The sequence below is a fragment of the Callithrix jacchus genome, chromosome Y, assembly GCF_049354715.1.
Source record: "Callithrix jacchus isolate 240 chromosome Y, calJac240_pri, whole genome shotgun sequence".
In the NCBI taxonomy this organism is placed as follows: domain Eukaryota; kingdom Metazoa; phylum Chordata; class Mammalia; order Primates; family Cebidae; genus Callithrix; species Callithrix jacchus.
In genome coordinates, this window is record NC_133525.1 from 8,258,218 (window position 1) to 8,281,072 (window position 22,855).

Below are 22,855 nucleotides of genomic sequence, written 5' to 3' on the forward strand. Positions count from 1 at the left end.
CAAAGAGGTGGGCCGCCTGCTGAGTTCAAGCAGTTCTCCTGACTCAGCCTCCAGAGTAGCTGCGACTACAGCCGTGTGCCACCATGCCTGCCTAGTTTTCTGTATTTTTATTAGAGACTGGCTTTCACCCTGTAAGCGAGGATGGTTTCAATCTCCTGACCTTGTGGTCCACTTGCTTAGGCCTCCCAAAGTGCTGGGAATACAGGGATAAACTAAAGAAACACAGCCCAGGTAGGAAACCTGTACACATTCCAACGGAATCTGGACAGAGATGCCTAGTCTTGTTTCAGCTTAGGTGCAAACAAATGAAGAAATCTCTCAACACCGCAGTTTACTCTCCTCCGTCATTTGCGTTTAAGCATGTGTAGCAATAAAATCAGGCATTTTATATTACATGGAAAATTTTATTCCGGAAATGTTAAAACGGACATTACATCAAAGCAGAATAGTTTTCAATTCAGTTGGCACTAACAGTTGTAAAATTACTTGCAAAAAATAAGCTTTTAGCTTAATACCTCAAAAACATTCATGAAGGAAGTATCTCCCCTCCCTCCCCAAAACAACCTATTTCTTATAGTGATACTCAGGTAATAATGCAGAAACCACATATTGATTTGCCATTCAACAGCAAGGTCTGGTATGCAATAATCATGATTTTTAGCAGCACCTTCAGTCTCCTTTTTCAGATCGCCTTCCCCCATCCTCTCCCTTAGGTGTCCCATCTCTTGAGCTCCCATGTGCTTCAGGAGAAGCACGGTTCATTCTCTCCACAGACGGTGGACACGTTGGTTCTTTTCTGCCACAATGCTCAGCATCAGTGGAAGAGAAATCACCATGGCTCCTTGAGTACTTCTCCCGACTTCTGCCATACCTATCTCGCGCATTGTTATCATCAGGGAAACTGCTTCCACCATAAGTCTTCCGAGGCCCCTGTGCAGGTGCTGCACCACGAGACGTCCCTGTGGGGTTAATAAAATTACGGAACTTATGTTAAAATACATGTAAACATTTTTACTGGCATCACTAAAGCATGAATCAGATAAAGTACTATTTGGAAACATTAGCATTCATCTGTCTTTATTGACAGGAGACTCTTTATTTCTGCATTGTTCACAAGGCTCTACTGAAAAGAGCCGTAAGAGCAGTATTTCCAAGTTCAAGGAATTTCATTCTGAACCGGCCCTCAATTAAAACTGAGGTTTTAAGCTTCGTACCGTTCTCTAAGCTTTCTACTGTTCAGAACGCTCAATATTTAAACATGTTGTACGTTTCCTTTATACTTTCTCGTTTAAAAACTCTGGTCTATTCAATATAATTCTGTAACTGGAAAATCAAACGTGGAGTCTTACTATGTATCTGATATGACGCTCTGTTAGAACTGCTACTACGACGTTCAAAATGATCTCTACCACCATGCCTTCCGTGGCCATCATGATCACTAGATTAAACAAAAAAAGTTTGACACTGTCAGAATGAACAATTTAAGACATCTATTGGACAAAACCGAAAAATGTTATAATACCTGTATCCTCTAGTGGAACCTTTATCCTGTCTAGAAGGAGCGTGATCACGGTATGCATTGTGTCTACTCATCGAAGCATATTCCATGGTGTCTCGGAAACTTGGATTATTTCTGATTGCAAAAGTTGAAGAACAAATTTTAAGTTGTCAACTTCTAGTATCAAAAACACAACTTATCTACAGGTTAAATACAATAAAGGCCAGACATATATAAAGGCCTAGTCACTTCTCCAAGTACAACATGCGAATACCCAAAAGACAGGTGGAACTGATACCCATAATTGGTTATTCTCAAAATGCATTTCAAAACCCAAGAGATATCGTATTTCAGCCATACTAAAATGGCTATACATTTTAAAATGCTAGGAACACCAAGACTGTCAGAGAATGCAGATAAACTGGAATCCTGATACAATGCTTGCCGGAACGGAAAATGATGCTGCTACTACGGAGAAATGTGGTGGGGCCTCAAAACAAAAAAATTAACATCAGACCAAGAATTATCCCTCGTACATACCCAGCACTGAGTAAGTGTACTAAGACAAACGTGTGTATAAAAGTAGTGTGGAGGAAACACACAAACAAAAGAATGGCTTAACAGCCTGTGAAACAAGGGAAGTGCTATGATGTGAATGAAAGTTCAGGACATGAGGCAGAAAGAAAAGAGATACCAAAGTCGAGTCGTGTTTGAGCCCAATACCATGAAGCAGGCAGAACAGGTCAGTTCACGAACAAAACAGACTGGAGTTTTTTAGCAGCTGAGGGAAAACAGAAGATGAAAGGGACTGCTTAACTGGCAAGGGAGTTGCAGTGCGGAGTGATGAAGAGGTTCTGGAACTAGAGGGACGTGGCTGTCGCACAACGCAGCGTGTAATAAATGCCACTTAATGGTTTACCTAAAAGTGTTCAATTTCCTTACGTGAATTTCATCACTAAAACCACAACACACTAGTTTTTCATTTTTCTGTTACCTAGTCTTAGTTGCATAACCATCATCTTTTCCTGACACACGGTCACGTCTCCAGGAAGAGACTGACATTCCGCGTGAAGGGCCTCCTCCGTAAAACTCTCTTCCACGTGATGGGGGACCTGCAAATTTAACATGATTAAACGTTACGGAAACAGCAGAGAACCTGAAACACTATTACCTGTTCACTGAGACAACTGTTATATTTCTTCAAGGAATCAATTCTTCTTTCCCTAAGTCGCCAGAAATGCATGACATCATGAATACTTTTTACGGCTCTGAATTATCCCTTGATTCCTACAAGGCCAGTTCTTACAAACTTAAGCCACACGCTAATACTTGGGTAGAGGTTCACTTTCTATGGCTTATAACTATTAGTTATCATTTTCCTTCTCATATGAATCGCCCACGTCTATTAATGACACAGGCAAAACACGTAAAACCATCAACGTCTTCGCTGATTGTAAACATTCCACGTTCGTGCTTTCTCGGCTCAAGAAAGGAAATTTACCCATGTTGTTCAGTGCATCTCACTCACACACATACTGCAACCCTCGAATGGCTGCATGCTATGATTCCAACTGAATGCTCTCCTTGGTCTCTACGTGGTTGCCCCTATCTTAAAGGTGGAAAAACTAAAATGTACTACTGCAGTTTCGTAAAACTCTCTAAGCCTTCTACTGTTCAAAACTCTCGGTGTTTAAACATGTTATATTTTTCCTTTATCCTTTCCCTTTTACAGACTCAGGTCTATTCAATATGATTCTGTAATTGAAAAATCAAACGTGGAGACTTACTATATGTCTGATATGACGCTCCGTTAGGACTGCTACCAGGACGTTCAAAATGATCTCTACCACCATGCCTTCCGTAGCCATCATGACCACTAAATTAAAAAAAAAAAAAAAAAAAAAAAAAGATTGACACTGTCAGAATGAAAAATTTAAGAAATCTGTTGGACAAAAGCGAAAAATGTTATAATACCTATATCCTCTGGTGGGACCTTTATCCTGTCTAGAACGAGCGTGATCACGGTATGCACGGTGTCTGCGAATCGAAGCATATTCCTTGGTGTCTCGGAAACTTGGATTACTTCTGATTGCATAAGTTGAAGAAACAAATTTTAAGTTGTCAGATTCTAGTATCAAAAACATAACTTATTTGCAGCTTAAATGAAATAAAGGCCAGACATATACAAAGGCCTGGGCACTTCTCTAAATGCAACATGGAAATACCCAAAAGACAGGTGGAACTGACACTCATCAATAGTTATTGAGAAAATTCACTTGAAATTCCAAGTATGAGATCATATTTCAGCCATACTAAAATGGCTATACATTTCAAAATGCTCGGAACACCAAGACTGTGAGCGAATGCGGATAAACTGGAATCCTGATACAATGCTTGCCGGAACGGAAAATGATGCAGCTACTACGGAGTGCATCAGTGGTGGGGCCTCAAAACAGAAAAGATTAACAGTAGACCAAGAATTATCACTGGTACATACCCGGCACTGAGTAAGTGTACTCAAACAAACGTTTGCATAAGAATAGTGTGGCGGAAACACGCAAACAAAAGAATGGGTTAACAGCTTGTGAAACAACTGAAGTGCTATGTATGATGTGAATGAAACTTCAGGACATGAGGCAGAAAGAAAACAGATACAAAAGTCGAGTCGTGTTTCAGCCCATGACCACGAAGCAGGCAGAACACGTCAGTTCACAAACAAAACAGACTGGAGTTTATTAGCAGCTGAGGGAAAACAGAAGATGACAGGGACTGCTTAACTGGCAAGGGAGTTGCAGTGCGGAGCGATGAAGAGGTTTTGGAACTAGACGGAGGTGGTTGTTGCACAACACAGCATGTAAACCACTCGACGGTTTACCTTAAAATGTTCAATTTCCTTACGTGAATTTCATCACTAAAACCGCAACAGACTAGTTTTTCATTTTTCCTTTACCTATTCTTAGTTGCATAACCACCATGTTTTGGTGACATACGGTCACGTCTCCAGGAAGAGACTGACATTCCGTGTGAAGGACCTCGGTAATTCCCTCTTCCACGTGATGGGGAACCTGCAAATTTAACATGATTAAATGTCATGTAACCAGCACAAAACCTGAAACACTGTTACTTGGTTTCTATGACAACTGTTACAAGATATTTCTCCAATGACTCAGTTCTTCTTTCTCTAGGTCGCCAGAAATTCATGACACCATGAATACCTTCTTACGGCTGTGAATTATCTCTTCATTCCTGCAAGGCCAGTTCTTACACACTTAAGCCCTACACTAATACTGAGGTAAAGATTCACTTTCAATGGCTTATAACCCTTAGTTATTATTTTCCTTCTCACACGAATCGCCTACGTCTAGTAATGACACAGGCAAAACCTGTAAAACCATCAAAGTCTTCGCTGATTGTAAAGTTTCCACGTTTGTGCTTTCTCGGCTCAAGAAAGGAAACTTACCCATGTTGGTCAGTGTATCTCACTCGCACAAACACTGCAACCCTCGAATGGCTGCATGGTATGATTCCACCTAAGTGTTCTCCTTGCTGTCTAAGTGACTGTCCCCATCATAGAGGTTGAAAAATTAAAATGTACTAGTGCAGGTTTTCTAATGATGGCCAAGAATTCTTCTCCTGGCAATAAGCAGTACTATTACAGTGCTAATTACATCATTATGCTGCTCTCAAAATAGAAAAAGCCTCTTTAATATACTCTTCATGTGCAGATTCTTAGAGGTCAGCCTTCTACCTATGATGTGTCCGGTGGCTAAAGTTTTAAAGAAAATGTGCTGACTTGTGCATGTTGAGGTCGGCAGATACCTAACTTCACTGATCCTCCACTACAAAAGATAAAGTTGAAAATGCAATGTTTTCATTTTCTCCATATTATCATGGAGGGCTAAGAGTAAGAATTTTAATGTGTTCTGCCTAAAATTCTCTGCTGAGAGCTGTTACTTTGCTTAATGAGTTCTTTGCTGAGAGCTGTTACTTTATTGTCTGGTTTTCTTCTGTTCGCTCTGAAAACTTACACTTCTCCTTCGCACAACTATTACTTCTATTCAACCCTACTGCTTGCCTCACGTTGCTTAGTTCGGAAATCTCCCCTCAAACAACTTCAAGTCCTACACTAAGTATCTTGTGTTAATGTTTAAACATCCCTGTACCGTCTTAATTGACAGCCCTTCCTATATTTCACAACTCTGCACTTCTGTGACATGCACATAGCTCAAAATGTCGGACACGCTCTTGTCCAACATGCATGTCTGAGGATGCTCTTAGCATCCTAAAAACCGGTCAGAATGCCTCTCACATAAGCATTGCTGGGGTCTCAGAATCTGGATGGCCAGGCACAATGGCTCACAGCGTGGGCCAGTGTGGGAGACTGAGGCAAGTCGACTGCTTGAGCTCAGGGATTTAATGTCAACTAGGACAAGGTAGTGAGATCCTGTCTCTACCAAAATATGTATTTAAAAAACAATTTCATAGGTGTGCTGGTGCATGCCACTAGCTGCAGCAACAGCAGGCAGCTTATGGAGAGTAACCGCTTGAGACCCAGAATGTGAGGCATCAATGAGCCATCATCTGGCCAGTGCACTCTGGCCTGGTGAAGGCAGTACTTCAACCCAACAAAGAAACTGAACATACAATTTGGACATCGGAACACCAGTGGTCCAATGCAAAGGAACCTAGGAAATGGAAGAATTGATAGAATTAAGAAGATGACCTCAAAGTATACTACCAGGAACTTCAAGAAAAATTAAAAGGCATTCTCTAGCGAATACAGCGTTAAAAGGAGTGTTGCCCTCACTGTAATCCCTTTTTTATGTGACATTTGAAGCTCAAGTGTTTCTTCACCATAAAGCTGTAACTTAGGCAGTGAGATGGAAAGTGTTATATCAAAGTGTTCAAACAGTAAATATGCCAATGTATGTGTCACATCTGTTTTGTTTCTCGAACTTTAAGTTAAGCCTTCAGTTCAAAGGGCTCATTTTCAGTCATACAAAAATGACGGAATTCCATCAGGTGGCATTTACCTCGACCTCCCATCCCACTATTGCTTCTAGCCACAGTAAAAGGAGCAGATCTTTTAGGATGAGGACCTCCGCTCGCTGAAGATGGACGGCTCTCGACTGGAAAAGTTCCCCTGAAAGAACTCACGTTGAGATCACGAGTGGATTCACCACCATCTGTATTTCAAAGAAAATCTTGTCAGTTCAGTAACACCAACATTTCTTAAATGGCTGAGCAGGAGATACTTCTAAATCTTCCCTACGTATTGTAATCTTAAACATTCACGTTGGTCTATGCTAAGGAATGTAGAATTGGTATACCAAATCAGTGCAGTTTCAAAATATCAAAATCCATTTAAACATCTATAAAATAAACACTCAAGGAACACTGTATATTGGTGTGAGAAAGACAAGTGGGATAAGTGGAGAGGGAGCTCACAGCAGAAGCCTATTGCCTAAATACAAAAATATAATCAAACAAAAAAAAAGTTAGGAGATCAACGATAAATTACTGTTCATATCCTTCTGATATTATGAAACCATTTTCAAATCATATAATAAACATAAACCTAACTACACTCAAGGAATCTCAGTTATATATACAACGATACAGTGACACCTCAGAAAGATATGTCATCTGCAAATTTATGAACGTAACACAGAATTCTTATAGTTCTTTATAACATACCACTTTTACTCTTAGCCCATGATCAGTTTTAATAATCTTTAAGAATCACGTATTAAATAATAATATTCTTTTACGTATCTACAAACAAGTGTGAGGCATATTCCAATTCCTTGGTGGTGTCACATGTAAAAATATACACGTTCTCATGCATGCACAGTATTAATAATCTTCACCCTCGAGATTAATTGCAATCAAAAATGACAAAAAGACCTGCCTCTTAAAATGAAGTGAACACCGCAGTTTCAAATTTAGAAAATATCTCTCCCATATATTACATGGCTAGCAATTAAAATTCCAAACTAAATATTAGATCTTTGATGGTTGGTTAATTGATAAAACAAGTTAACCAACAGGTATTTTCTCAATACATGGTTTCTTTTTCTAAGTAAAAATTAAGCCCTCTGTCCTACTGAGTAAACCAATCTTAAATACCATTTTCAGAAGCTCTTCCTCCAGCAAAGAAAGACACATACGTATCTGTGAAGCCACGGTTTCTGGCATTTCTGAGTCACAGAATCATTTGAGACGTTGCAGTTCTATACTCCATGAATGGAAAATGCTTTATGGCAGGCCTATTTACACATTCTCCGTATCAAAACCGAAACGGTTCTGTATTGTGTACATGTTTACACACACACAAACGCGCGCGCACGCACGCACACTCACACACACAAACAAATATTGTTAAGTAAGTCCTCTACTGCGCAGTTACTAATGTCCCATTGGAAGGGCTTCTAGGTTTCATGGTATTTGGATAACACAACCCACATGAAATTCTGAGACCCAAAATAAGAAACTCTAAAGTACAACTAATGGAAACGTGTTGAGTGGAAAATCTGTGGAGAACATGTAATCAAGATTCATAAACTCCATTCAATTTGAAACGTGTCTTACTTCGATGCAAAGTAATTCGGAGTTTAGAACCAGTTTCAGATATTAGTTTAATCATTCCACTTTTAGTATTCATCAATAATGTTGCTCATTAACAGTTAGTTTTCTGTTCATAAAGGATATAAATAAATTTCAGAAATTTCCACGTTTTCAAGCTTTTTGTCTTTCAGTCCTGTGCTTCCGACTTTATATTTTATAACGTTACCCAAGCGTTCTCCACGTGAGGGATGCCGACGTCTCGTCTGTCCTCTACTTCCACTTGCAGATCTCTGCTCTCCTGTGGGTCTCCTCTTTCTTGAAAAACGCAGTGTTCCCTGCCTGCCACCACTTTGAAAAAACGGTTCCTTGGCTTGTTCTACTTTCATTGTTTTTCCATCCACAAACTGAAAGGATTAAGTATACCATCAGCAACAGTGCCACATTTGAACTAATCATATTTTACAGACGTTTTTACATCAACTGTATTAACATTCTAGATGTCGTCTCCTAAACAAACACAAACTTTCTTTTTCCTGAAATGCCCACATTGCGAACACTGCAAAACCTGCAACAATCACTGGGACCATGCATTCTGTTAAGAAATGAACACCAATTCCATTATTCGATTCCCTCGAAAAGGCCTCCGCTACTAAAAACTGCACCTAGAAAAGTTAAACCATGACAAATTGTACGGGACAATGTCGCCCATCTCTTCTTCACAATACAGAATCTCTTTCACCTTTGCACTCACATCACATATTTAAAAGCCTCGGTGTCTGGAGCCCATACGAAAGGATGTGTCATTTGAAAACATAAGGTTATTTATTCAAAGTGATCAGTCACATTATACATTATGAATACTTTCTTGATCCTGCTGCTGTCAATCACACAAAATGTCCCAATATGATTTACAGTTCTGTATCTACTCTAGTTCTTTCTCAATAAACGTGATCCCTGTTTAGTCTCATTCATATTTTCTGCCTTACTCATTTCTTACTTTGCCTAGAGGTGTCCTTAAAACAAGACCCTTAATGTAGTACTTCATGCTATTTCTGAGAAATGGTTTACTGTCCTAATTAAATTCACAAAAACTTTCTTCAGTTCCATCTTTTCTGTAGGCCCAAGTAATGTTTGACCGAGTTCTGCTAATAACTCTATTTGAACGTTACATGGCTTTTGTTATTTGGGAAAAGATCTTAAACTCCGTCCAAGACTTGCTGCATCCAAATCAGCAGTTCTTCCTATCTTGAGACATCTTGTGTTATTTCTCGGCCCAGAATAATTTCCCCAGTTTTGCGCATGGTCGCTTCCTTCCCAGTGTTCCAAGTCAGACACAATTTCTTAAACTGCAAGCTCCCTGTGAAAACTCTATAGGATCTTCTTTATTTCCCTTCTCAACGTTTGTCTGCATATGACATTTATATTAACTTTTCCATTATAAAATATGTGAGACAGGTAATTTGGAAAAGATATCTACACAGATGAACTCTGCTTGAGCACGAAACCTGGGGGGAAATACCAAAATATTACGATACCTAGGTCAAAACTGTCCCCATACCAAGCATGAAACCACGAACCGAAGCAACTATCAGGTTGTACCACACCTTAAAATATGAGAGGATATGGGTGAATAGAGATAAGTTAGTGATCAAGTGATTAATACCTAATACAGTGAGCACAAAATTTCTGTAACAGACACTGAGGGAGAACACAGGAAACCTAACTTGTTCTTAAAGGATAAACTGCCATTTGCGCAACATTTACGTGGAAGAGTAATACTCAAGAGGTCCAGGAAAACATACTGGGAATGGCATCCATATAGCAGGAACTAAAAACCGATTGGGATAACGTTGTAAAATAAAAAAGCTCCAGGGCATCTCCAAGGGAATGATCCTGAATGCAACGTAAAGGAATTCAGTAGGTAAGAGACTTGCATAAAAGTTTAAAGCTGTAACAAATACAGAGTCCCTAGAATTTAAGACTCCACAGGACGTGATGCACTGTTCGGACCGAAGCAAGTGCTGGAACACACTGGAAGAGTTAGCAAGAAGGTATGCATGTTACCTAGTGACGAGGTATGCATGTCACCCCGGTTACAGAAGGAAAAAAAAAAAAGTTCTCAGGAGAAGGGCGCAAGGATGGGCAAACATGTCAGTTGCTTGTTGTGTTATCCGGCTTCAATGTTCTCGCATTATTTTCTATTTTCAAGTACCTAACACTTCCTTAAATGTAACGGTCTTGTTTAAATGAACTTTCTCAAGAATGTATTTTCAGAAAATGGCAGAGAATCGTTACTTCTTGTGAGAGTCTGTCTAGACGTCGATCTACAAAAGACTTATATTTTCTACGTCTGTCTAGATGTCGATCCACCGTTTCTCTGTGCTATAGACGTTTCCCTACGAGTTGGACGTGTGATTCCTTTAGCAGCCATTTAATAAACTTGACTGATGTTTCTTATTTTCGTCAGAGTTCCTTCTAAGTTTTAAAGCTGTTCAAAAGCTTTCAAACCCTATTTACACTCAGACTGAAATAAAAACATAGAAACTGGATTACCATAACGCAATTTATATAATGTTCCTTCCAATAGCCTTCCAACTACACTTGCATTGATATGTCCAAGAAAGAGGATAGCTAATCCATTTCCATTCATACGTCATTATATTATTTTCAAAGTGTACTGGTACTGAAAAGACCTAGATATGCTGTTAATTGAAGAACAGGCTTAGAATAGCACTAATAAGGGAAACTTACCTTTCCATTCAACTCGCTGGCAGCAAGTTCAGCATCTGCAGGGTTCTCAAAAGTAATGAACCCGAAGCCTCTGCACTTCATGCTTCCATCTTTCTTCAAGAGAACTAAAATATATGAAAACCTTTTCATTTATAGAATGGACCTACTACGATAGTACTAACTATCTGAATGTTACATCAAGAAACAAGAAAATTCCAATTCACATCCTTCCTGTGATTCTTCACACTGAGTCACCCCTATCAACAGCCTATTTTCTTCCATTTTCCTAACTGACTCCATCTTAGCTGTGAGCTTGACATGCTCCATTTAGCTTCTCCCTCCCTGCCTCGGCCCCCTAGAGGTGCATTCCTAGGTCACACTGCATTCAAAGCTACTCCCAGTACCTGTAACCACTGTAACCACATCCTGTTTGGCAAGTCTACCTGCTACTCTCAATACCCTCCTCGGGGTTTGAGCCTATGAAAAGTTCCCCCTGCTACCTCCTCCATGCTTGGATGCAAATACCCTTAGCAACCAACCATCCTGGGAACCTCCTGCCCCCTGGGTACCAGGTTCCTTATCTAACTTGCTTGTTCTGCGTCTGTAAAATTCTGCTTCAGCTAGGCTCCACCTCCCCTACCTAACGCAAGGCATAAAGGGAAATCAAGCCCCTTCGTCTGGCCTGAGAGATTATCAGGGTGAGCTGTCTCTCAGACAAATAATGGGCTCTTAATTTGGAACTCAGAGTCTCCTTCTCCTTCTCCCTCCTCATCCTCCCCCTCCCCCTCCCCCTCCTCCTCCTTCTTCTTCTTCTTCTTCTTCTTTTTGAGACTGAGTGTCTCTCCTTACCCAGGCCGAAGTGCAATGGCCCCATCTGGGCTCACCGCAACCTCCGCCTCCTGGGTTCAGGCAATTCCACTGCCTCAGCCTCCTGAGTAGCTGGGATTACAGACATGTGCCACCGTGCCCAGCTAATTTTTGTATTTTTAGTAGAGACGGGGTTTCACCGTGTTGACTAGGATGGTCTCGATCTCTTGACCTCGTGATCCACCCGCCTCGGCCTCCCAAAGTGCTGGGATTACAGGCGTGAGCCACCGCGCCCCACTGGCCGTACTATGCAGGTGAACTTTACCACAGACCCTTCACCTGCTGCCATGAGAATATCCTGAATACCGAATAGAAACTTCAAAACAAGAGCTTAAAAACAAACAGAAAATTAAGTAAACTATTACAGATATTAAGTATATGTTTACTTTGGGGACAAAACCTGTATGTTGGCTTTAAGGGTTACCTTCAGAAACGGGACCATGTCTCTCAAATACTGCTTTTAGCGTCTCTTCCGTGGCTTCTCTAGTGAGCCCACCAACGAACAGCTGGCCAAGGCAACCTGCTTCCATAATTTTGCTGTAAATGGTAAAAAAATAAATCTATATTTAGATAACAATAACAAGGTGAAAATATTAAATATTTTTACATCCTGTGTTGAAAACTGATGTGAAATTCCCTTAACGGGGCTGTCCTATTTTAATGTATCTTACTTCCTATACCGGTAACATAAAGAGCACAAGGGGGAATGGCTTCATGGCTTAATGGTACATTTCACTGCATACCTGAGAAAATCTCTTTAGTAAAACCAGAAAAGGGAAGCTATTCTAATTTTACAAAGTGGAAATACACAGGATTCCCCAATTTAAATAGTTTTCGTTGAAAATTGTAGCTTTTATGAAGTACAATCGTTGTAAAGAGGTAAGATTCCTGATGCCAATGTGCACTGCTCCCTGCAGCCTCCTCCGGCCAGCCTCAAGTGATCCTGTCACATGTCAGCTTCCCAAGTAGCTGGGACTACAGTGGCCTGCTACCAGAGGTGGGGTGTGCGTGTGTGCGTGTGTGTTTTCAACATAGATCCAGGTGGCCCCATGTAGCTAACAGAGCTGTGTAGGTGTGTTTGTGTGTGTATGTGTGCAGGGGTGCGTGCAGGGATGTGTGTGTGTGTGTGTGTGTGTGCACGCGCGCGCGTGTGTGTCTTTAAATAGACCCAGGTTGTCCCATGCTGACAACCTTTGAATCTTCTGGGCTCAAGTGATATGCCAGCAAGAAGCTACCAAGGTGATGGTTTCTTTAAGGGGGAACTGCCACAGGAAACCACCTGATATCTTGATAAATGATTTAATGACACGCTTAACCTACATGCTTTCTTCGGGGAGAACATTTTAAATATTGCACAATCTTTTGGTGATTGGAAATATACACGAGATCGGGTATCTACAAACTCTGGCTTTCTGCCATAAATATCTTTGGCCTTTCAGGGACCGGGCTGCAAATTAAGGGGTGAAGCACTCTAAGTCTCTGAGCCCCGCCTCCGTGAGGTCGGCAGAGGCTAGGAGCAGTACTCTGGCCTAGGCACGCGAGAAATCTCAGTGGCCATCTCCTTATGAGAAGGTAGCATCTGAGAATGACGTGAGGTGCCACAGCTGCATGACACCATCCACCCTATCACCATGCTGTCACACACTGCACTCCATTCCACCCCGCTGCCGCCAAAACTGCCCCATCACGCCGTTCTGAGCAGAAGCCCCGCCGCACCCCGTGCCCCTTGGCAAGCGGCCGACTCTCCGCTCGGCAGCATGTCCACTCGCCGCCTTCTTCCCCCTACCAACCCCTCGTCTGTGAAAAAGCTGCCTTCCTCCAAACCGGTCCCTGGTGCCTGAATGGCAACAGGTTATAGGACCCCCGTTATGTTACTCAGGCTACTCTCCAACTCGTGACCTCGTCATTCTTACATCTTCACTTCCGAAAATGTTGGGATTACAGGAGTAGGTCAGTTTGCCAGGTTAATACAAAACCTTAAGCACATCTCTTTGTTTCCGTTTTCGGCTATCTACCGCCATTTATCTCCCTTACAAACACGTCTTCCATTTAAATTACTTACGGTAGCAGAGATACATGAAAAGCCTTTCAAATACTGTCATCGATTACACGTTTAAAAGAGGCAAATTTAAACTGATTATTCATGGTTCCAGACTTGTACATACCCGAGAGTAATGCAATTTATGTGAAAATTTGCTAAGTCCTGTGAAGAAAATCAGAAATTTGCAATGTGCTAGGTAAAAGTACAGGTTGTTTGTTTGTTTGTTTTTCTGATCACAGTGCTTAAGTACACTGCCTGTGCATTTGACTTATGACCGCATTCACAGAGAATAACCGTTTCCATAAAAAGTGCACGGGACAACAATGGCGCCCGAGGTCCGTCTCCCACACCTTGCCCCCACATCGGACTTGTCCAACCGTAAAGGGAAGAATCCTCAAGAAACATCAATGAGTTTAACCAACATGAGTTTCTCACGAGCACTAAGGACGACCCCCTCTCTACCGTCTCCTCCCATATTTCAACACCCACACACTGAAAACCACAGCAGCCCCTTTCACTGAAGACGTCCGAACACCTCGCTGCGTTTGTATTCTTGCCGAGAGACCAACCTGAGCGGAGAAACAAAACCACAGGTGCTTCTCAGTAGGACAAACAGCCTCTGGGTCACCGGGCCCTCAGGGTGCTGGCACCTGGCTCTGGAACGCCTCTAGCCCCGCTGCCGTGTGAGACGCCTGGAACCGGACTGCGCGGGAAAGAGCCCCCGGCAGCCCAGCGGAAGAAGCGGAAACTGCGCCTCTCCGCAGCAGCCAATCAGTGCGACGGTGGGTGGGACGCGGTGGGGCGCGGTGGGGCGGGGCGGGGCCGCATCCGGGTGTCCTGCAGCTCCACCCTCCTCGGGCAAGCCACGTGTGACGAGCTGTCAGAGTTTCCGCCCAGTGGCGCTGGGTTCACGCGCAGGCCTGGCGGGCAGGGAGCCCTTTGGAATTGCGGGCATGGAAGTCCCACGGCCTAACTGCCATCATGAGTGTGGCAGGCCACTGACCCACAGCCAACACATGAAACATCTCACTTCATTAGGCAGGCCAGGCAGATGGTACTGAATGTTGCAATTCCAGAGGAGAGGGGGAGGGACCAGCGCGGGCTGCCGGGGCAAGGGCGGCCCGGGTGGCTTGCCGGAAGTGGGGCGGGGCAGGCACGTCAGAGGAGTGTCCTAGTACCTTGCCCTGTTGGAGATTATCTCCTCGGAAAACACCAGTGGCCAAATTCCACATGAACTCTCGCAGGTCTACGTGAATACAGGCTCCGAGTGTCATGCTCTCTCCCTGAGAATGCAGGTCTCCCAGGAGCATGTCTTCCGTCATGTGTCCTGGGCACCCGAGAGACAAGTCAGCAGGGTTGCCCATAGATGGCCTGAGTGCATGCCGTTGTGTACTGCCTTGCAGACTCCGAGGCTCCTGCAAGAGTGCAGCAGCCAGTGGGCTTCCTGCCGGCGACGATCGTCTAGAGGACCAAGGCCTGGCCTATGGCTCCTGGGCTCTTGAGCATAGCTACCCACGCTGTGGCCTATGACCCCAAGGCATGTGAATTGGACGGCGGCCCAGCAAAACTCCCCTGGAACCCTGGATCCACATAGGTGTGAGATGTGGTTCTTCTCAGCAGAGCGCCACCTGAAGGAACGTTGTTCCCCACAGTGTAGGGGTGTGGAGGTGTGGGCTGGGCGATGCAGGCCGGTATCTGTGGGAGCCCCAAGCAGGGCACCATGTTGAGCCTGGAGGCAGAAGAGGGGGACTACTGTACAGAGCTAGGAAGTGGACTTGTGGTTGGAGGTGATGCTGGTGGTGGACTACATAATCATGGTTGTGGAGGTGTCGGCCGAGGAGGAGGCTGATGTTGAGCCACAAGACAAGGACCAGTGGGCATGGTGTCGCCCTGGCCCTGGCCCCTGCATACCTGGCTGGACTCACTGAAGGTCTCTGACTTGCAGCTTTGGGGCTTAAGGACCAGAGCTGTATCCTTGCAACTGCCCCTTCAGAATAGCTGACAGAAGCGGGTGAGCCTCAGGCTTCCAGAGGTGGAGTTTGGTGAAGCAAGGCCTGAGGTGCAGGGGGTCAGCCAGAAGGCGGCGGTGGGTGACAGGAGGGAAACCGAGGCCAGACGCCTGTAGACAGGAGGAAAGCTTGCTTGCAGGTGCTATAAGAACATGTGTTAGGGACTGGGACCCAAGCTCATTGCTAACAAGGGAGAGTAGCAGTGCCAGGAGCCCTTAGCACACAGCAGAAAGTTGAAGGGCATGTTTCTCCGGGAATGTCAATGGAGAAAGGGGAGTCTCCATGTCCATGGCAACTATTGAACTACCACCGCTCCCAAAGCCTGTTCCCGGGAGCTCTCTCCAGAAACACAAGGTGCTCAACAGTGGTTCACAGTGCACGGGGATTCTGTCTTCTTCAAGACAGGCACCAGCACCTCAGACATGCTTTTATTCTCTGCTGGCACAGCACCTAAAGGGGTGTAAGCACTGAACATGTGTAACCTCCATTGTACCCATCAGAGAAACCAGGAGAATAGGACACCACATGTCAGGACAACAGCACAGCCTGCCCAGCACCCATCACACAAGGGCCACGTGAACTCTGGAACCCTAGGGAAGCAGCCACTTCACACCACAACACCCTGCCTCCCAAACCCACTGCCCACTTTTCTGTACCTGACCTCTGATGAGCACAGGCTTTCTCCATCATGCTCTACCTGGCTCCAAGACCATCACAGCCAGGACGGTGGCCCCACAGCAGAGTGAGAGAGGACCATCAAGGAATGGGGGGGTGCCACATCAGATGTCTGTGGATAGCCCTGTCCCATAATTCTAGTGCTGTTGCAAAGTTGCACGGTGTTTTATGTCATGCCCAGCCAATCTAATGGAAGCTCCTTACCACAGGCAGATAGCGCAGTCATACCAAGATATTGGCCTGGATCAGAAAGCATGATGAAGTCCCGCGTAACTATGTGATGGATTTGCAGGTCAGTCTTGGGAGGGATTGGGTGTCCAGGTCAGGGGGGACTGCAAGATGTCTCAGTGGGAGAGCTAGGAATGGAAAAGGTATGCTTCACTCCAGCTAGCAGGCTACTTTAGTCCATCTAGATGAAATGGTCCCTTTGGGTTTATCCTGTTTCTTTCTAAGAAGACAGGCAGGTAGACGAACAAATCCATCCAGGGTAATTTTTTTTCCCCTCATTTCAGCCTTTACTCCTGCAGTGAAGTGATCATTAAGGAGTATCCTTGTAAGGAGTCCCTCCTGGCACGGTATGGGAGACGGTATGCGGAAGGGCAAGCCTGGCATGAGCCTCCCTGAGTTCTTTTCTTCCAGGATACAGGGTTTCTCATTCCACAGCAGTTGGTAGTTCTGGGATCACAAAGGTGAAGTCCCAAGCTGCAGGCAGTACACCACCTCCCTGAGCATCTTCAGCTGTTTGGCTCACCGTGACTGCCCAGATTCTGGCAGGATTGCTGTGCTGGGGCCACTGTGGGGATGGTAGGAGAGGACATTGTTGGTTATTTCTTGGCCTCTGGAGAATTCACTTTGAACGAGGGCCTGACCTGTCCCAAATCATTTCCCTAGGACCCCAGATCATGAGCGAGGACCTGGGCCTTAATCCCCTGCAGTGCCGCCTCAAGGGAGTTAGGCACTCAGAGAAGAAACAGAGACTAGGTCAGGTGAGCAGCTCAGGGCTCAGGGCTAAGATGCCTGTATGTTCTGGAGCTGTGATGCATGTGGAGAAACCAAAGCTGAGGGAAGTTACTGCAGTGGGCAAATGCAGGCCATCCACGGACTGAAGAAAGGTCCATTAAGGAACTGTAACACCCACAGTTCAGGATGGGAGACGTTAATGCTGCCTAGGAGGCATAAGTGGCTAAGACATGTTGCTGAGAAGCAAGTATCAAGGGATAGCTGCCTCATCATATCTAGCCTGGCCCTTTCCCCACCCTGAGTCCTGTTGTTACCTGGGGTTCGGTTTGAGCCTAACTAGGGCCCTCTCACCCTCAATGCGGATGTCTACCTGAGGTCCAACTAGGTCTATGTCCTCCCAGAACGGTTCTTCTGGACCAGTCATATGCTGTGACATGACCCCAAGCTTTCCTGACATGCTCGCATTCCTCTGCCATCCTCACTCACACTGCCTAGGCACCCCAGACACAATAGACCACTGCACAGGGGATCTGGAGGACCACATTGGGCTCACAGGAGAGGAAATGTGAAGAGGTGGCAAAATGGCAGGGGCCTTCTGTGCGTGTCCAGAGAGGGAATCTGGCTGGGCATAAGGAAAAGTTAGCCTAAGTATTGCTGTGAAAAGTCAGTGTCACTTGTCCCTGAGCATGGGTGCACACACAGATGGTTTAAATCACATTGGCATCAATACTGCCTAAGTGATCTACAGACTCTATGCCACACCTGTAGAAATATCAATGGCCCATTCTTCATACAACAGATAATAGATTGTTTCTCATTGGACTGAAATATCAGAGCTGTAATGGGAACAATACCAGAAGAAATCACAAAGAAGAAGCTCCGTGACATTGAAGTACACAAAGAAGGGCTCAGAATGACAGCAAAAGCACAGTACAAAATATGAAAAAATAGAGAATGGAGTCATATCAAACTAACATGCCTCAGCTCACCGCAGAAAACTTAACAGAGGGAAGAGACTTTGCACAAGGTGGGAGAAATCATTGGATCACCATACATCTGATAATGAGTGAATATTTACACACTGTGAGGAACTCAACTAACTAGCCCGAAAACAAACGGGCTAATGCCGTGAATATTCATCTGTTAAACTAAAACATATGACTGCCCAGCCCGAATATTACAAAGTGCTTGTCATCCTTAATCCACTGGGCAAATGCAAATCATAACCACAATGAAATTTCATCTCACTTCCATCAGAATGGCCATTATCCAAAAGACAAATGAACACCATTTCTGTTGAGGATGAAGACGAAAGGATATCCTTGCACACATTTGGTGAGAATGGAATTTAGTATAGGGAGAGTGAGACAGAGAATTACTTGATCCCAGGGGGCAAATTTTGCAGTGAGCCACGGTCAAACCACTGCACTTTATCCTGGGTGACAGACACTTGCCACATTGTCGGAAAAAAATAGAAAGTAAGGCATAACATTTTTGTTTATTTTGGATTTACTAATATAGTAATTGTACTATGTTATATGAGTAGACATTTAAGATTTTACAAACATTTTTATGGCAATACAGTCATTGCTGATGTTCACTGAGAATGTGCTCTCCTTTGAGCAGAGCCTAATTGGAATCTGGTTTTATTACGAAACCTTGTCTGAAATATCAAACACATTTAAGAATAATTTGCACAGAAGCAGAACCAGGTAGCTTTAAATACTAAAGTTGATCACGGAGTCAGTATTATAAAGCCCTCAAACAAAAACCAGCCTGGTAATTGCTTGCACATTTCACTGCCTAAGAAATCAGAAAGATGATCACTTCTTTCCAAGCTCTTCAGAGAGGAGAGGTATTCAACTAAATCTCTGAAAGGCTCCCAAACCCCCTATTTAAAAGCAAACAAATAAAATTTAAAATTAGCCAGGCGTGATAATAACCACCTATAATCTCCAGTACTCAGGAACCTGAGATGGGAGGATCACTGGGGCCCAGGTGCTTGAGGCTGCAGTTTAATTTCAAAAGGATATATTGAATAAATAAATAAATAAAGGCTTTTTTGGACAATGACCATTTGTACTTCACTTAGGTAAATAATGAGGACAAATCTAGTAACACCTGACTTACTTTGTGAACAGGATTAGTAACTTCAGAGAGAATTTTGTATTATGGAAAACTAAATACTGTCCAGGTGAATTGTCTTACATCTTTTGATAGTATATATTTTCATAGGCTTGTTTTATACAGTCTATAGCTGCAACTCTTTAAAGTTGCAACATTGCGTTCTTTTTTCGTGAGTTGGCATCACTGAAAACTGACACTGCCCAGTAGCCCTGAAACTATGTAAGCTGAGGCTGAATCACTACATAGGAACATTTTTAAAAAATCATCTGCAGGCCTGTAATACATAATGACAACACCAAAAATCTTAAGTCTGCAAACCAAGGAATTCATTAAACCATCACTGCCATCTTCACTCTACGACTTAACAAATACTTTGAGCTCAACATTTACAAATGTCAACTGGATGTTCTATGGAAGGGGAACATCTCCTCAAAGGACCTTTAATGGGAAATGATCATATCAGGAAGACAGCGCCCTTATGGCTGTTAATAGCTCCCTCCTAAACGAAACCAATGAATTTCCAAGCCCCTTCTACCGGGTGTTAAAAGAAACCAATGAATTCCCAAGCCCCTTCTACTGGGTGTAGGCTCACCAAGAGGGCTGTTTAAAATGCATGAAGTGGGCACTCAACCAAACACTGTATTTCTTGGTGCCTTGATCTTGGGGTACCTGACCTCTAGGATTGGAGGAAATGTTTCTTTTTCTTTCTTAATTTTTTATTGGATTTTAGGTTTTGGGGTACATGAGCAGAGCATGTAAGACAGTTGCATAGGAACACACATGGCAGTGTGCTTTTCTTTCCTTCTCCCCTTCACCCACATTTGGCAGGAAATGTTTCCTACAAAGCACCAAGCCCAGGTATTTCCTGATAGCAAGCCCAGTAGCCAAAGATGTTTAAAAGTATTCTATTTATTCGTTAAAAACCACTACATCCATATGAAAACTGAATCAATAAGCTTTAGGTTTTCAGCATTTCCTCTAACGTGCTAAAAGAGAATCCCTACTCCAAGGCTGATAAAATGTATCTTACAGTTATTCTTTCGTTTCCATTCCTTTAAAAAATTATGACATAATGCCTCATGGAGATAATTTGGATTAAAAACTCCCAGGGTTAGAGTATCATATACACTTAGTCACTGTGTCCTTTTCTGTTTGTTTGTTTTTTCACAGGGTCTCACTTAGGCACCCAGGCTAAAATGCAGAGATGCTAACAGGCCCAATGCAGCATGGTCCTCATGAGCTCAAGTGATCCTCCCACCTCAGCCCAAGTGTAAGGAATGTGTTGAGGCACTACCACATTCGGCAGTTTTTTCTGTCTAGTTTTAGAGACAAGATTTCTTCATGTTGCCCAGGCTTGTCTCAATCTCCTCAGCTGAAGTGATATGCCTACCTCAGCCTCCCAAAATGTGGGGATTAAAGATTTGGGCCAGCACAACTGGACAGACAGTATTTCTTGTGTTGAATCTGTGAAGACAGACAAGACTAGGGAGTTATATTTTAATTTAATTCTCACAATACTACCAGGTGAACAAAAACACAACATCATAACAGGAAAAACTCACTTGAAAATCAAAATTGGTAACTTCTTCCTTTAAAATTGTTTGTACACTTACCCTATAAAAATGATGAGCTTGTCAAAAGTTATCTCATGAAAATACTTCCTCCTTGCAGATTCGTCTGTTAATTGGAAGAAATATGGACTATAATTCTTCTAGAAATTTATATATTCAATTTATTCAGGTTTTAAGATTAAAAACAAATTGACATACTTATTTGGGTCTAAATCATTTTATTTTTATGATTAGATATTTTCTTAAACATTTAAGCAGTTCCCTACCTGCAACTTTATGCCGTTGTTTTATACACCCAACTTTCCAAAATACATGAGGTTTGGGGCATTTCTATTCACATCTTCAATTACATTTGATAGGCTCTTCATGGTGGCTCATGCCTGTAGTTCTAGCACATTGGGAGGCAGAAGGGTATGGATAAGGATTTTAAGACCAGCCTGGTTAACATGATGAAATCCTGTCTATAATAAAAATGCAAAAATTAGCCAGCTGTGGGAGCACTCACCTGTAATCCCTGTGATTCAGGATCCCATGGAAGAAAACTATCTCGAACCCAAAAGGTCAAGTTTGCAGTGAGCTGAAATTGCACCACGGTACTCCAGCCTGGGTTACAAGAGCAAAACTCCATCTCAAAAAAAAAAAAAATGGTTTGATTATTTCTGACCAGACTCTAATGTCAGACACATAACCACAAACATACCAGAAGAAATCAGAAGTACAACACCATGGCATTGGTGTGGGCAGCACTGATCCAGAAGAGACTGCAGAAGCATAGCAAATAATTTCAAAAATAGAAAGTGATCCTTTTCCTCCACATCCTCTCCAGCATCTGTTGTCTCCAGATTTTTTAATGATCGCCATTCTAACTGGCGTGAGATGGTATCTCAATGTGGTTTTGATTTGCATCTCTCTGATGACCAGTGACGATGAGCATTTTTTCATATGGGAGTGTAAATTAGTTCAACCATTGTGGAAGACAGTGTGGCGATTCCTCAAGGCCTTAGAAATAGAAATTCCATTTGACCCAGCAATCCCATTACTGGTCACATATCCAAAAGACTATAAATCGTTCTACTATAAGGACACATGTACACGAATGTTCATTGCAACACTGTTTACAATAGCAAAGACCTGGAATCAACCCAAATGCCCATTGATAATAGACTGGATTGGAAAAATGTGGCACATATACACCATGGAATATTATGCAGCAATCAGAAATGATGAGTCTGTGTCGTTTGTAGGGACATGGATGAATCTGGAAAACATCATCCTCAGCAAACTGACACAAGAACAGAAAATGAAACACCGCATATTCTCACTCATAGGCGGGTGATGAGAAATGAGAACACATGGACACAGAAAGGGGAGTACTAAACAGTGGGGTCTATTGGGGGGAAAAGGGGAGGGCCAGTGGGAGGGGGAGGTGGGGAGGGATATCCTGGGGAGAAATGCCAAACGTGGGTGAAGGGGAGAAGAAAAGCAAAGCACACTGCCATGTGTGTACCTACGCATCTGTCTTGCATGCTCTGCTCATGTACCCCAAAACCTATAATCCAATAAAAAAATTAAAAAAAAAAAAAGAAAGTGAGGTTATATCAAAGTAAGGTGCTCCACCAGCACATCACAGGAAACAACACAGAGCGAAGGGATATCCTACAGTACTGGAGAAATTATTGGATCACCACACTTCAGGTAACAAGTATAGATTTACAGCATAAAAGGAATTCAAACAACTCAATAGAATGAAAATAAATGGGCCAATAAGGTACATACTCCTTTTTGAAAGTAAGATATGCAGTTGTCCAGC

General features: G+C 43.1%; 1 protein-coding gene across 1 annotated transcript; it reads right to left on the bottom strand.

Moving 5' to 3' along the window:
- Window positions 1–386: 386 nt before the first annotated feature.
- Window positions 387–14,410, bottom strand: LOC144581333 (RNA-binding motif protein, Y chromosome, family 1 member B-like). Its single transcript, XM_078364526.1, has 12 exons — window positions 14,273–14,410; window positions 12,087–12,199; window positions 10,817–10,920; window positions 8,292–8,469; window positions 6,532–6,684; window positions 4,449–4,563; window positions 3,473–3,583; window positions 3,286–3,374; window positions 2,493–2,610; window positions 1,523–1,633; window positions 1,350–1,438; window positions 387–959 (listed from the first exon to the last, which is right to left on the bottom strand). The coding sequence occupies exons 2-12, from the start codon at window positions 12,190–12,192 to the stop codon at window positions 670–672; spliced, it is 1,464 nt and encodes a 487-aa protein (XP_078220652.1). The 5' UTR covers window positions 12,193–12,199; window positions 14,273–14,410; the 3' UTR covers window positions 387–669.
- Window positions 14,411–22,855: the final 8,445 nt, after the last annotated feature.

Bases quoted from the DNA above. Each gene is read 5' to 3' on its own strand.
- LOC144581333 (XM_078364526.1), bottom strand. From the start codon at position 12,192: ATGGAAGCAGGTTGCCTTGGCCAGCTGTTCGTTGGTGGGCTCACTAGA. The intron at 3,375-3,472 runs GTATTATAACAT...TTTTTAATTTAG, and splicing joins GGTCCCACCAGAGGATATAG to TGGTCATGATGGCTACGGAA. The intron at 1,439-1,522 runs GTATTATAACAT...TGTTTAATCTAG, and splicing joins GGTTCCACTAGAGGATACAG to TGATCATGATGGCCACGGAA.